We start from the raw sequence: 13,601 nt of genomic DNA, 5'->3' as shown, positions 1-13,601 counted from the left end.
TTACTAAGTACTGCCACACTCTCAGCACTGTTTTTATCTCACTGTGATAAACTGCACCAGGTTATGTAGAAGTGATCCCTCCAAATTAGGCCTTTCTCTAATCCGGGTTGGTCGTGAGGCTGGCCTGCCGCATCAAAGCTGTCCGGCGTGTTCGGTGTTCATCCTCACCTACAAGGCTGTTGAGTGCACACAGGGGAGGACGGTGCTCGTTTTATCACTTGTCAGAATAAAAAAAGTCTCCTGTGTATTCATCAGGACAGTATTGTGTTCATTCACGATGCTCTGCTCTTTGATTTCTCTTTCAGCTGTATCAGTGCGGGTCTTCCTAAAACAGAAGCAAACTGGCAGTATGTAATAAGTGATCTGAAAAGAATCGAAAATCTTATTCAAGTGAGTACTCATTTTTCCATAAAATATCTGGTGTAATTGCTATGGAGTATGTGCCTCCCCGTATCTTGCCGTCAGTCTTAGTGAAGTCTCCCTTGGAACAATAATCTTTTTGTAGAATCTGTGAGCCTCAAATGAAATCTTTTACTTAGAATTTTCAGATCGTAATTATCTTTAAAACTCAATTTATGAGTGCCCAGCATGGCGAGCTCTCTGTCCCCACAGGCCAGGGAGACTCCCTGCTCCTGCCAGAGAAACCAGATGGCTTGGTTGTGCTTGTAGGGAGAATGGGGTGACCCAGGAGAGGGCTTTCTGCTCTGTGGGTTAGGAACCCCTCTCCCACCTGGAGACACCAGCTGGCCTGGCAGAAAGTGCGGAGAGGAGAGAACAGGGGCCACGTTATTGTGTGGGTGACACAATGGGACCAGTGGGAGTCCCGGGGGCAGCAGGTGAACCGAGCCTTCCAAATTAACGTCACGAAGATTCTGAAAACCAAACCGTCGTTGGACTCGCAGGCATACAAACATAGGTCAGAGCCCGTGCCAAGGTGCTAAGCCTGCCCAGGGTGGCCACATGCTAAAAGAGAAGATTCAAATAGGACCGGGGTCTCCTAACATAATATCCCAAATACCGGAATACAGTGGAAAATCACTTTTCATATCAAGAAGCAGGAAAAAAATCACAACTTCAAGGAGAAGAGACTCTGAAACAGGCTCTGAAACTGAGATGGATCAGATGCTGGAATTATTTGACAAGGATTTTAAAGCAGCCATCAGGAAGATGTGCCAGCAAGCAATTACGAATACAACTGGAAAGCAAAATAGAAAGTCTTAGCAAAGAAATACAATATGTAAAAGGAACCGAATGGAAATTACAGAACTAAAAAAGACAATCACTGAAATATAAAACAAACTGAAGAGGCTCATTAGAATGATTATGACAGAGGAAAGACAGTCAGCTTGAGGATAGAACAAGGGAGAAAAAACAGACTGAAAAAAAAGTACATAAAGCCTCAGGGATCTTTGGGACAATAAAAGCTCCAGCATTCCTAGCATTAGCATCCCAGAAGGAGAGGAGGAAAAGAATACAAATAAAAGACAGAGAGGCTGGCCAAATTGAGAACAAAATGCAAACCAACTTTATGCTGCTTACAAGGAATTCATTTCAAAATATATAATGACAAAGGTTGGTTGAAAAGAAGAGAGAAGAATGTGCCATGTTGTATTAGTACCCCCCCCCAAATTCATGCCCACCAAGAACCTCAGAATGGGATCTTATTTGGAAATGGGTGTCTTTGCAAATATAATTGGTCAAGGTGAGCTTATACTGGGGTAGGGGGGGTTGGGCCTAAATCTAATGACTAGTGTCCTCATAAGAAGAGGACAGGACACACGGGCACTCACAGGGAAGAAGGGCCTGTGGAAACGGACGCAGCTACAAGCCAACGAAGGCCAGGCATCACCAGGGGCTGCAGGGGGTTTGAGAGACCTAAGGAAGGACAGTTCTCTAGAGCCTCCAGAGGGAGTGGGCCCAGGTGACTCCTTGGCTTTGAACTGTAGGAGAATAGACTGTAGTTGTCTGAAGACACCCACTTTGGGATCCTTTGCTACAGTGGCTCTAGGAAGCTGAGACACACGGACACGATAATTTTGAAAATCAGAAGTGGCTCTATTCATAGCCGATCATGTCGACTTCACAGCAAATAAAATTATTAGAGTCCAAAGGGACATTACGTCATGGTAAAAGATGAATCCACCAGGAAAACATAAATGATCTTAAATGCGTACCCACCACACGGCAGCGCCTCAAATGCAGGAAGCAAAAACTAGTAAGACTGAAAGGAGAAACAGGTGAATCCACAAATACAGTTGAGGACTTTACCACCTCCTCAGTAATGAATAGAACTACCAGCCAGAAAATCAGAAAGGGTGTAGAAGCACTGGACAACACAATCCATCAACAATGTCTAATTTCCATAGATAACACTTCACCAACAACAGTGAATAAATGCTTTTTCAGGTGTCTTTCATCAAGACTGGACAGATCTTGGGCCATAAAACAAACTCCAACAAATTTATGAGAACTGAAATCATGCAGAACATGTTATTTAATCACAGTGGAATCAAAGAAAAGTCAAATTGCATAAATGCAACAGGAAAATCTCCAAATACTTGCAAATTAAGTGATACCCTTATAAATATTCCCTAGGAAAAGAGTAAGTCTCAAAGGATATTTTAAAAAATACATAGAACTGAATGAAAACGAAAAAACAACATATGAAGATTTGTGGGATTTAGCTAAAGCTTTGCTGAGTGGGAAGTTTATAAAATGAAATGGTTACATTAGAAAAGAGAGAAGATCTCAGATCACCAATCTAAGTTATTGCCTCAAGAAACTGGAAGAAGAAGAGCCAAATAAACCCAAAACTTGCAGAAGGAAGGAAGCAATAAAGATAAGAATAAAAATTAATGAAATTGAAATCAAGAAAACAATAGAGAGAAATCAATGAAACATAAAGCTCATTATTTGGGGAAAAAAATCAATAAAGTTGATAAACCTCTAGCAAACCTGACTCAGACAGAAGAGATGACACGTGCCATTAGTATCAGGACTGAAATTGAGGTCTGTGACTCCAGAACTTACAACCATTAAAAGGATGATAAAGAAAATCTACGAACAACTTTACTCTTGTAAATTTGATAATTTAGAGGAAATGGAGCAATTCCTCAAAAACCAGAAACTACCAAAATGTAACACAGATGAAGTAGATAATCCAAAAACTCCTATAATCACTAAAGACCTTGAATCCACCATATTATAAACTCCCAAGAAAGAATCTTCAGGACAGCTGGTTTCACTGGAGCATTCTACCAAACATTTAAAGAAGAGTTAACATGAGTTTCACACATTCTCTTTTAAAAACAGAAGAATAGAGAACACTTTCCAACTCATTGTTGGAGGCAGGTGTTACCCTGAAGGTAAAAGCCAGAGAAAGACAGGACCAAAAAAGAAAGCTACAAATACCGCTAATGAACTTAGATGCAGAAATTCTCCACAACATTAGCAAATCAAATCCACCAGTGCACTGAAAGAATTATACACCATGAACAAGTGGATTTTGTTCCAGGTGTGCAAGACCTGTTCAGTATTTGAAAGTCAATCAATGTAATCCACCAAATCTACAGGCTGAAGTAGGTAATCATATGAGCATATCAATTATGCAGAAAAAACATTTTAAATATGCAGCATTTATTCATACTAAAATTTCTCAGCAAACAAGGGCTAGAGGGGAACTTCTTCGGCTTGATATTGAGGATGCACAAAAAACCTAGAGCTGATATCATACTTAATGGGAAAAGACTGAATGCTTTTCCCCTAAAATTGGAAACAAGGCAAGGATGCCTTCTCTCATCACCCTTATTCAACATACTATTGGAACTTTAGCTCAATTGGCAAGGCAAGAAAAAAGAAATAAAAGGCTTAAGGCAAGAAAAATAAATCATAGGTATGCAGATTAGAAAGGAAGAAATTATAAATCACTTTAAGTGTTTTTTGGGAGAAGGTACCAATAAATGGTTATATTTTACTTAAAGAATGAAAATTAAAACCATGATGACATATCACAGTGCACCTATAAAAATATTTAAAATGAAAGGTATCAGTAATACCAAATGCTGGCAAGGATGTGGAGGAACTGAATCACTTATGTATTGCTGGTGAGAATGTAAAATTGTACGGCTGCTCTAAATAGTTTGGCTGTTTCTTACAATACAAAGCATGCATTTGACATATGATCTAACAGTTGCACTCTTGAACATTTATATCAGAGAAATGAAAACTTGTATTCACACAAAAACACGCCCATGAATGTTCATAGAACTTTATTTATAATAACTAAAAACTAGAAATAACTCACATGTCCTCCAACAGTGAAGCTTGGGTACATTATATCACACAATCATACTGAGCAATAATAAGGAACAAATTACTGATACTCACAACAAGTTGTAGGGATCTCCGCAGTGTTGTGCTGTGTGGACAAAAAACCAGTCTGGATTAAACAAAACTGTAGTATGTCCATAAAATGGTGTATTACTCAGTGATAAAAAGGAATGAGCTATTTAGCCATGAAAAGATTTGGAGGAACCTTGAAAGCATATCGCTAGGTGAAAGAAGCCAATCAAAAAAGGCTACATACTCTGTGATTCCAACTGTATGACCTTCTGAAAATCATTAGTGGTTTCCAGGCGTAAGGGGAGGGGGAAGGGAGAAAAGATGAAGCACAGGTGATTTTTTAGGGCAGTGAAACTGTTCCGTATGTTACTATGATGGTCGATGCATGTCATTACACATTTGTTAAAAAATGTGCATGTTCAACACCAAGAGTGAACCCTAATGTAATCTATAGACTTTAGTTGAAAATGTATCAATATTAACTTATCATTTGTGATAGATGTCCCATACTAAAGCAAGATATTAATAATAAGGGAAACCTGAAGCGGGGGCAAGGGGACGTTGGGAACTTTCTGTACTTTCTGCTCGTGTTCTGTAAACCTACAATTACTTAAAAGTAGTCTATTTTTTCAAAAAGCCAGTTTTGCAAGGTTACATACTGTATGATTCCTTTTATAGAACATTCTCAGAATGATATCATAGGGATGGAGAGCAGAGAAGTGGTTGCCAGGGATTAGAAGGATGAGGGGTAGGGGGGAGTGTTTCAGGAGGAAGGTGATTTGGGGGATGAAAGTGTAGCAAGAGGATTCTTATGGGATGGGACTGTTCTGTATCTTAACTGTGGGAGTGGTTACATGGATTTACACATCTGATGAAATTGTGTAGAGCTATACACGCACGCGTGCACACACACACTAGTGATGTAAAATGGTGAAATCTGAACAAAGTGGGTGGGTCATATCCATGTCAGTTTCCCGGTTGTGATGTTGCACTGTGTTATGCAGGACATCATTACTAGGGCAGATGGTGAAGGAGTACACAGGACCTCTCTGTATTTTCTTTTATATTTCCATATGAATCTAAATTATCCCAAAATAAGGAATTCAATTTAAAAAGCATAATTGAATGTTTTCAGTGGGTTGTTGTTACTGCATCTATAGCAAAGCATAGTTTTTCATATTACCTAATTTTGTTCCCTTTCAGTCTATACATATGGATGCCACTTTATATACTGAAAGTGATGCTCATGTGAGTATAGTTTATTTTCAATATTGTTATTATTTTCCAGTGTTCAAAAGCATAAGAAGTATATTTTCTTAAGTTTACTGAAATAGTGTAGTTTTTAAATCTAACTTTTGGTGTGTTCTTACAACATACGGTCAAGGAATTTTATATGTAATTATTGAGGTTATGGGACATGGGGACAAAGAGTTACGTAGATGCTGTTTTCATTATAGCATCATTGCCAAATCAAAAATATAAAAAAGCTTTTTCCATCAGTGTCAAACAAAATGTATACATCTCTGTGATGCAATTAGATCACGATGCAATTAAATGCAAGAATCAAGTTAACTCATTCAGTTTAAAAGTATTCAACATATCGGTTGTTTCCAGTGCTGTAGCATATTACTTTTAATCATATTTTCTACAAATTACTTGAATGCACTCATGCTCTACATTTTGCCTGAATTTCTACAATTGTCAGAAAAGGGTTTTGACTGGTTAGTCTCTATGTGAGAAAAGAAACAAACAAGACCAACAGAAACTACCCGAATTCAAAAATGATCTTGAATTTGTTTCATTAATATGCTGACATTGCCTAAAGCATGCAGGATTTCAGTCCTATTGCTAGTCCTTTCCTTCTGGATTAGTTACTAAAGACCAAGGAACAAATCCCTGACTTCTTCACCTCTTGGAAAACAAACTTTATGTTGTGTGCATTCAGGACAGAGTCCTTGCTCTGTTACTCCTCAGTTAGAATTTCTCTTAAATAGAAGGTTTTGCTCTACCAAGACTTTCTGAGCATTGGAAAGAAGCCACAGCCAGAAATTAGAAAAAAACAGATATCCATCATCCACTTAGACAGTGCTGCTCCACGTCGAAAGTGTCTCCCTCTTTTGGCTTCAACATGTCTTCCACTTTTTCTTTGCATTTTCTTCAAAGTAGAAAGCAATCAATTAACCACCAACACTCACAACCCTGAGACTGCTTTTCTGCAAGAAGATAACTTTGCAACGTGTGGGTCATAGAAAGAAGCTGAGCTTGAAATTTAGATGTAAACCCTGACTCAGCCACTTCCTAGCTTTGTTACCTTGGAAGACACTAAATATTTCTGAGCCCCAGTTTTATGATTTATTTTACTGTATTTATTTCTTATTTAATTATCGACATGGGGACGGTATTCACCCTTTCAGTCTGGAGCAGCTCCTGTGGGGGGGAAGGAGTGTTGCCACAGCCAGGCACGTGGGTGTGTTCCTTCCTCCATTCATTCAGTGAGCACTCGCTAAGCGCCTGTGGAGTCTCAGACACTGTGCACGCACCGCGTTGAGAACAGAAAATCAGACATGTCCTGGTTAAATCCCCACATGCTCATTAAGTGCTTCTTTTAAGTTTAGAGTTTTTGTTAATCATTGTGGAAGAGTATTTTTGTGGTAAAATGTCCCTTTCTGATAGGGCCAACCTGTGCCATACTTCTGCTTTGATATTTCCAAGAAATTTCTTGGAATCACGTTCGCCTCTGGCACTTTGGAATTTGCAGGGGTCGTATGATTAGCAGCTACCACTTAAAAAATGTTAACGATACAATCAGAGTCTAAAAAATTCTTCCTTATGGGCCATCTATGTTAATATTTTGAGAGTCTCGGGCCAGTACTGTCACCCTTTGACACAGAGGAAATGTGCTTAGTGAGGAAAAAGTGGCCTATTATTTCCATGTTTTCTAGTTTTGTGCTCTTTCTTCTGCACAATATCACCATCCTTCCCCATTGTTTTGTTAATCAGTTTTTGGTTTTGATTTTGATATCAAAGCTCAAAGAGAAAACGAAATATCAAGCTGCTTCCTGTATAAAACTTCTTAAAGGTGCTATGTTTCTTCCTAAAATAGTTTGATTGACTTTTTTAAAAAATCAAAACTGCATCTGTGTGAAACTGAATAACGGGGAAATAATCTTTTTTTTTCAAAATAGTTCTTTGTGACTCTGTTTTTAGCCCAGTTGCAAAGTAACAGCGATGAAGTGCTTTCTCCTGGAGTTACACGTTATTTCGCAGGAGTCCAGGGATATGGACATTACTGACACAGTAGAAAACCTTCTCATCCTCGCAAACAGCAGTTTGTCTTCTATAGAGGTGAGTTATGCCAACATTGTACAGAGCCCCGTTGGATGTTCTTGGCCTGATTGGGAGAAATCATTAGCTGGGTGTAACAGACAGGGAGACCCTCTGAAGAGGCACTCGGGTGAGGGGGTTAATTCCAGCCAAGTGGCATCCAAAAGTGGCACCATCTCTTGCGTGCCCACACTCCTGGACTTTTTTTGATTGATTTATCTGTTCAACACACTTTGCCTGCCTGCTCTGGGCTGTGTGCCGCGGTGCTGGAACGACAGGGGTGAACCAGACGGTCAGGTGACTGATCTCAAGGGGTTGATCACCAGGTGCAGTGGGGGGACGTCAGTTACACCATCACTGAGCATCCACAGTTGCTGGGGTGTTACTCTGAGCCACACCCTGGTCTTCCAGGTGATTTGTGGAACTCTCACAATAAATCTGTGACTGAGTTATTGTTTCTGTTTTAAGGTTGAAGAGATTGGGGCACTGGGAGCTTGAATGTCTTCCTCCAATTCACACAGCTAGTAAAATGGGGAGCCAGGGGTCTCCCAGCCATTTCATTCCAGAGTCTGTCTTCTTATATACTGAGAAGGTACATGCTGCAAAAGGATAATAATGAAAATAGGAGTAATTGGAGATAATTTGGGCCATCTCAGGCAACATGAACAGTCTAGGGCTCCAGGCACGCAAATATGAGGGACCCCCCGGCAGGAGGGACCCCCCGGCAGGTGGGGCATCAGTGTATAAAGGCCCTGAGACTGGAGGATCATGGCTTTCGTGGCAAAACACTGGTGGCCAAAGCAAAGTGGACAGAAAATGTTTTACAAACAAAGAAGGCATCATAATAATTCATTAACAAGTCCTTAGGCTGCACTGAAGGCCCTCAGGATAACAGAAGTGAAAAAAACCACACGTGGTTCCAGCTCCTACAAAAGGAAGAAGCATGTAGAAACCAATCAATAAGCAAATGAATAATAAGCCAGGTATTTATTAAGTCCAGTGGCCAAAGAAAGAGGCAGGTAAGGGGGCTGGGGCGCTACTGTAGAGAAGGTTTACCTACTAAGCTCACATTTAGCGAAGACGTGAGGGAACAAGCCTTCAGGATGGGGGGGGACGTCGTCCAGGCAGAGACCCAACTGAGAGAGCAGAGCCTCTGAGCTGGTGTGGCTGGACACCTGGGTTTCCCTGAAAATGCCAGGCTGCTTTGGGTCTTTGCTTAAACGTCACCTTGTCAGTGATGTCACCTCTTCACAGTTGCAGTCCCACCCCCTCATCAGCATGTCCTGTCCCCTTCTCTGCACGTCTCACTGTCTGACATGCTACATATTTTACCTGATGGACATTGTCTACCTTTTCCTAATAGAATGTCGGCTTCAAAGGGGCAGGTATTTGGGGTTCTTTATAGCACCGTTTTCAAACTCCCAGAATAATGCTGGCATATACTCAATACTTGATCTATTTCTGAAATGAATGGATTAATGTTCGAAATACTCTTGGGATATGTTATCTCTCTGTGACTGAAAGACTGAGCCATGCAACAGATAACTCATGGCAGTGTCAGTAATGGGGGGCTCTTAGTGAGCATTTTCATAGTCATCCTCATCATGACATATTGTGACACATGCAGCAGAAGGATGGGCAGGACTGCACAGTCAGAAGACCTGGACACGGGGAATTTCACCAATTATGTCAACTGAGATGAGTCATTTGACATCTCTGCCTTCCATTCTGACATGATTATTGCCAGGATCAAATAGGACAGCATTATATGGAATATGCCAGTGCCTGGCATGGAGTACATGCTTGATAAATCTTGGTGAATCTGAATTTCAAACACTTAACGGATGGAAAATCTAATTTTGATTTTTGCTGGTACAGCTTTCATGGTTCAGATGATCTCTGGAAAATTTATTTTTGATGACTGTATTTGGAATATTCAAGTTATCCATGAAACTGTGTTTGGATTACAGCAATTTGTGGTATTCACCCAAATAGTTCAGTTCAACCAATAATGAGTGGGTGAATATATGTGCCAAGCCTTATGCTAACTGCTAGGGAAGCAAAAATACATAGCTTTGCACTCTTGGAAAAGCCTAGAGAATAGTGGTATGGAAAGCATAAAACTCCATAATATCAATATAATGCGTGATGCAACATGAGAGAGAGTCTAAACAAAGGCTTCTGAGAATGTAGAGACAGGACATTTAGTCCAGCCCTGGGAGCTCCCAGGTTCAGAAGAGCCTTCCTAATGGAGACAGCACCTGAGTAATCTTAAGCGTGAGTAGGAATAGCTAAACTAGAAGTGTGGAGCAGGCAGAGAGAAAGACAAAGGCAGTGAGGCATCTAATAGCCTGATGTGTGCATGGGGGCTACAGTCATGAGCCCAGAGTTCCCAAAGCATAACTGTTGAGGTAGTGGGAAAGGTGAAGGAGGCAGGTAAGGCACAACGCAAGCCTGTGTGCAGTGCAGGGAGGCATGGACTTCATGCTGGGGTAGGTGACCAGAACCCACTGAAGGGCTCTAAGCAGGAAGTTCACGGTCTGATAGACATGCTTATTTTTTTTCAATGTCCTGAATCCACTCTAGGGAAAATCAGCCAGTACCAAATCTCCCAGTTCTCTTTCCCCTAGTTCTTCCTAATATGATATTAATTTGCCAAAATTTCTGTGGCTCAAGACCTCACCCTATGGTTCAAATGATGTAATATTCACAGGAAAGGCATATTTTAGTCTTTCCAATCTCATCTTTTCTTTTTACTTGGCAGCATAAAACTGAATTGGGATGCAAAGAATGTGAGGAGCTGGAGGAAAAAAACATTCACGAATTTTTGAAGAGTTTTGTACATATTGTGCAAATGTTCATCAACCCTTCTTGATTGCGGCTGATCCTTTTCAGCATTTCTATTATTAACAAGCATCTTCCCACCGCTTAGAGGCAACAAAACACTCAGCGTTTCCAATATGCTGCCAAAACAAGCTCTTCTAGCAAGAAAACGATCGAGAGCTTGGATCAGGACTCTTAGAAATGAAGGCAGAAAGATGGCATTGTGTAACCTGACGTCTATGAACTGTCTTTGGACTTACTTTGTTCATATGTTTAATTTATTATTAAAGTTGTACATATTTGTAGAATAATGTAAAATGTTGAATAAAACTGTGTACATATTTTATCCTTTGAAATTGCAGTGATATTTTTACCTCTTGTAAGAAAGTAGGGAGTGTTTGGTTTAAGGGTGATAGTCAAATTATTTAACAACCAGTGGGGCTGGGCACCAGTACTGTAGGTAAAGTGTATGCCCCAGGCGGTGTGGAACAGCGCCTACCAGCCTTCCTTTGCTTCTCCGTTTGGCGTAGCACTTGGAGGAAGAATTGACTACCAGCAAGAAAGGAGCTACTAGGTGTGAAATTTAGTTACTGATACGTAAAGCACTTGTTACGAAAGAGAATTTGCAAGTACCTGACATAGAATATGCATCAATCAGGCCATCTTAGGTGGCATTGGCAATAATAAACCTTCACTGATAGACGGAATTGTGGATCAAAAAGTAATGGTTGCAATCATGTTTATATTTCATGCTTTCCCAAGTACAAGTATTTTATTTTTCAACATTGTTTTTGCCGTGTTTCTATAATAATAATTTTTAAAATCTGCTGATCAGTTAGAGAAGAGCTAACATGATCTGGCATAAAATCATTGTTTTTACTTTTTTTAATATACTGTCTAAAATTTGCAAGCTCTCTTTTTAATGGAAGTGACCAAAATGAAATACTCTCATCTCATCACAAATTTTTTTCACTCAGCTCACTTCTGGCAGTCTTTGCTGAGAGACCTGTAGGGTAGGAATTGATTTCCTAAGAATTCAGTTTCTCTCCATGTCACTGTACAAACGATTCCTCTCTTGACACATTCTTTAATAGTCCGGTGCCCCATCCATGCTCACGTATCTCATCCCTCTAGTCGATGTGTGCTTAAGGTTTTGTTTCAAGATAGTTTTAGAGAAATTTGTATTCCATTTGACTTCCAAAGAGTCATGTGTTAGCTCTCAGTCGATTGCCTGATCTCAATACAGTCCAATAGTATTTGGCAGCTGTTGGAATTATGGCAGTTTTATAAAAGAATTTCATCTGAAATGGATTTTTTGACAATGCAGTTGTTTTGTTTATTGTATCAGAAAGTATTAAGCAGAAATTTTAGAAGTTAAAATACAGATTTTTTGATAAATAATTTATGAGAGGGCAAATGATTGTAATATGTCAAGGAAATTTTACTATATGCATTAAACCCAAATACATTACAGGAATTCTGTTTTTACTTTAGCCTTTCTTGAAGTAAATAATAATGCTCAAAATATGATAGTCTATTTCTCTGAGATAAAAAAAATAGTCTAGAGGTAATGATGGCATTTGTAAAACACAGTCATGATCATGCCTCCACTCTTTTCTTTTGTTTCTTGTGATACAGCATTTTGGTTTGAGACTTAGATGAAGATAGGAAGTGTGCTTATCAAATTTATAGATTATGCAAAATATGTAACAGAATGAAGATTTACAATTCCCTCAGACTCAAAGGAAATGCCGGTGTAACAAGACGAAAATCGGTAAGGATACACAGAGAGTTCTGTACTTGGACCACCATAATGAACTGCACAAGGGAAGAATAAGGAAGATGCAGCTGGATTCAGCAAAAAAAGATTTTAGGATATTTATGCACCAGTAAATGCATCAGTATAAGTTGACGGTTTGATGTGACTATTAAAAAGGCAATTGCAATTGTTGGCTACTTTAATATAAATTTATTACCTAGGTCAGTATTTTTTAAGTGTGGCTGATGGCATCAAAATCACCTGGAAATTTTTTGGGTTTTTTTGATTTTTACAGTTTTATTGTGAAACAGTTGGCATACATCGCTGTGTAAGTTTAAGACACACAGCAGGAGGTTTGATTTACTTATATTGTGAAATGATTACCACAGTAAGTTTAGCTAAGATCATCTCATACAGATACAATAAAAAGAAAAGAAAGAAAAAAACAGGAAGTAATTTTCTCCTTGAGATGAGAACTTAACGGGATTTACTCTCTTAACAACTATCCTGTGTATCATAGAGCGATGTTAGCAATAATCTTCATGTCCTCCATTACATCCCTCGTGCTTTTTTATCTCCTAACTGGAAGTTTGTACCTTTTGACCACGTTCCTCCAATTCCCCTCTTCCTACTCTGTCTTTGGTAACTGTTGAGTCTGATCTCCTTTTTCTTTTTTAATGAGTGTTTTGTTTTGTTTTATATGTGTCTTTAGATTTCACATAGAGGTGAGCTCATACAGTATTTGTCTTTCTCTATCTGACTTATTTCACTTAGCATAATGCCTTCGGGGTTAATCCATGTCGTTACAAATGGTGAGATTTACTCATTTTTATGGCAAAATAATATTTCATTATATATATATATATATATATATATATATATATATATATATATATATATATATATATATATATTATATATGTATATATATATATATACATACCACAACTTGTTTATCCACTCATCCATCAGCGGACAAGTATGTTGTTTCCATATCTTGGCTATTGTAAATAATGGTATGAATATAAGGGTGCAGATACATTTTCAAGTTACTGTTTTTGTTTCCTTTTTGGATATATTTCTTGAAGCAAAATTGCTGGCTTATATGGTAGTTCTCTTTTTAATTTTTTGAGGAACTTCAATACTGTTTTCTCTTACAATCCACCAACAGTGCACAGGGTTCCCTTTTCTCCACATCATTGCCAGCACTTTATATTTGTTGTCTTTTTGATACTAGCCATTCTAACATGGGATGATTTCTTATGGTTTTAATTTGTATTTTCCTGGTGATTAGTGATGTTGAGCATGTTTCCATGTATCTTTTGGTTTTATATATCTTCTTTGGAGAAATGTT

General features: G+C 38.9%; 1 protein-coding gene across 2 annotated transcripts in view; it reads left to right on the top strand.

Moving 5' to 3' along the window:
* The window catches only part of IL15 (interleukin 15), a 70,043-nt gene extending 59,199 nt beyond the window's left edge, over positions 1–10,844 (top strand). For both annotated transcript variants that reach the window (XM_010978726.3, XM_031465621.2), the window contains exons 5-8: positions 306–390; positions 5,545–5,589; positions 7,549–7,686; positions 10,430–10,844. In XM_010978726.3, the coding sequence (XP_010977028.1) occupies positions 306–390; positions 5,545–5,589; positions 7,549–7,686; positions 10,430–10,540 (379 nt within the window). In that variant the 3' untranslated portion in view covers positions 10,541–10,844. The remainder of the gene's footprint in view (positions 1–305; positions 391–5,544; positions 5,590–7,548; positions 7,687–10,429) is intronic.
* The last annotated feature ends 2,757 nt before the right edge of the window (positions 10,845–13,601 follow it).

The sequence above is a fragment of the Camelus dromedarius genome, chromosome 1, assembly GCF_036321535.1.
Source record: "Camelus dromedarius isolate mCamDro1 chromosome 1, mCamDro1.pat, whole genome shotgun sequence".
Taxonomy (NCBI): domain Eukaryota; kingdom Metazoa; phylum Chordata; class Mammalia; order Artiodactyla; family Camelidae; genus Camelus; species Camelus dromedarius.
Note: the sequence above shows the minus strand (reverse complement) of the source record. Positions and strands in the feature narration are given on the sequence as shown.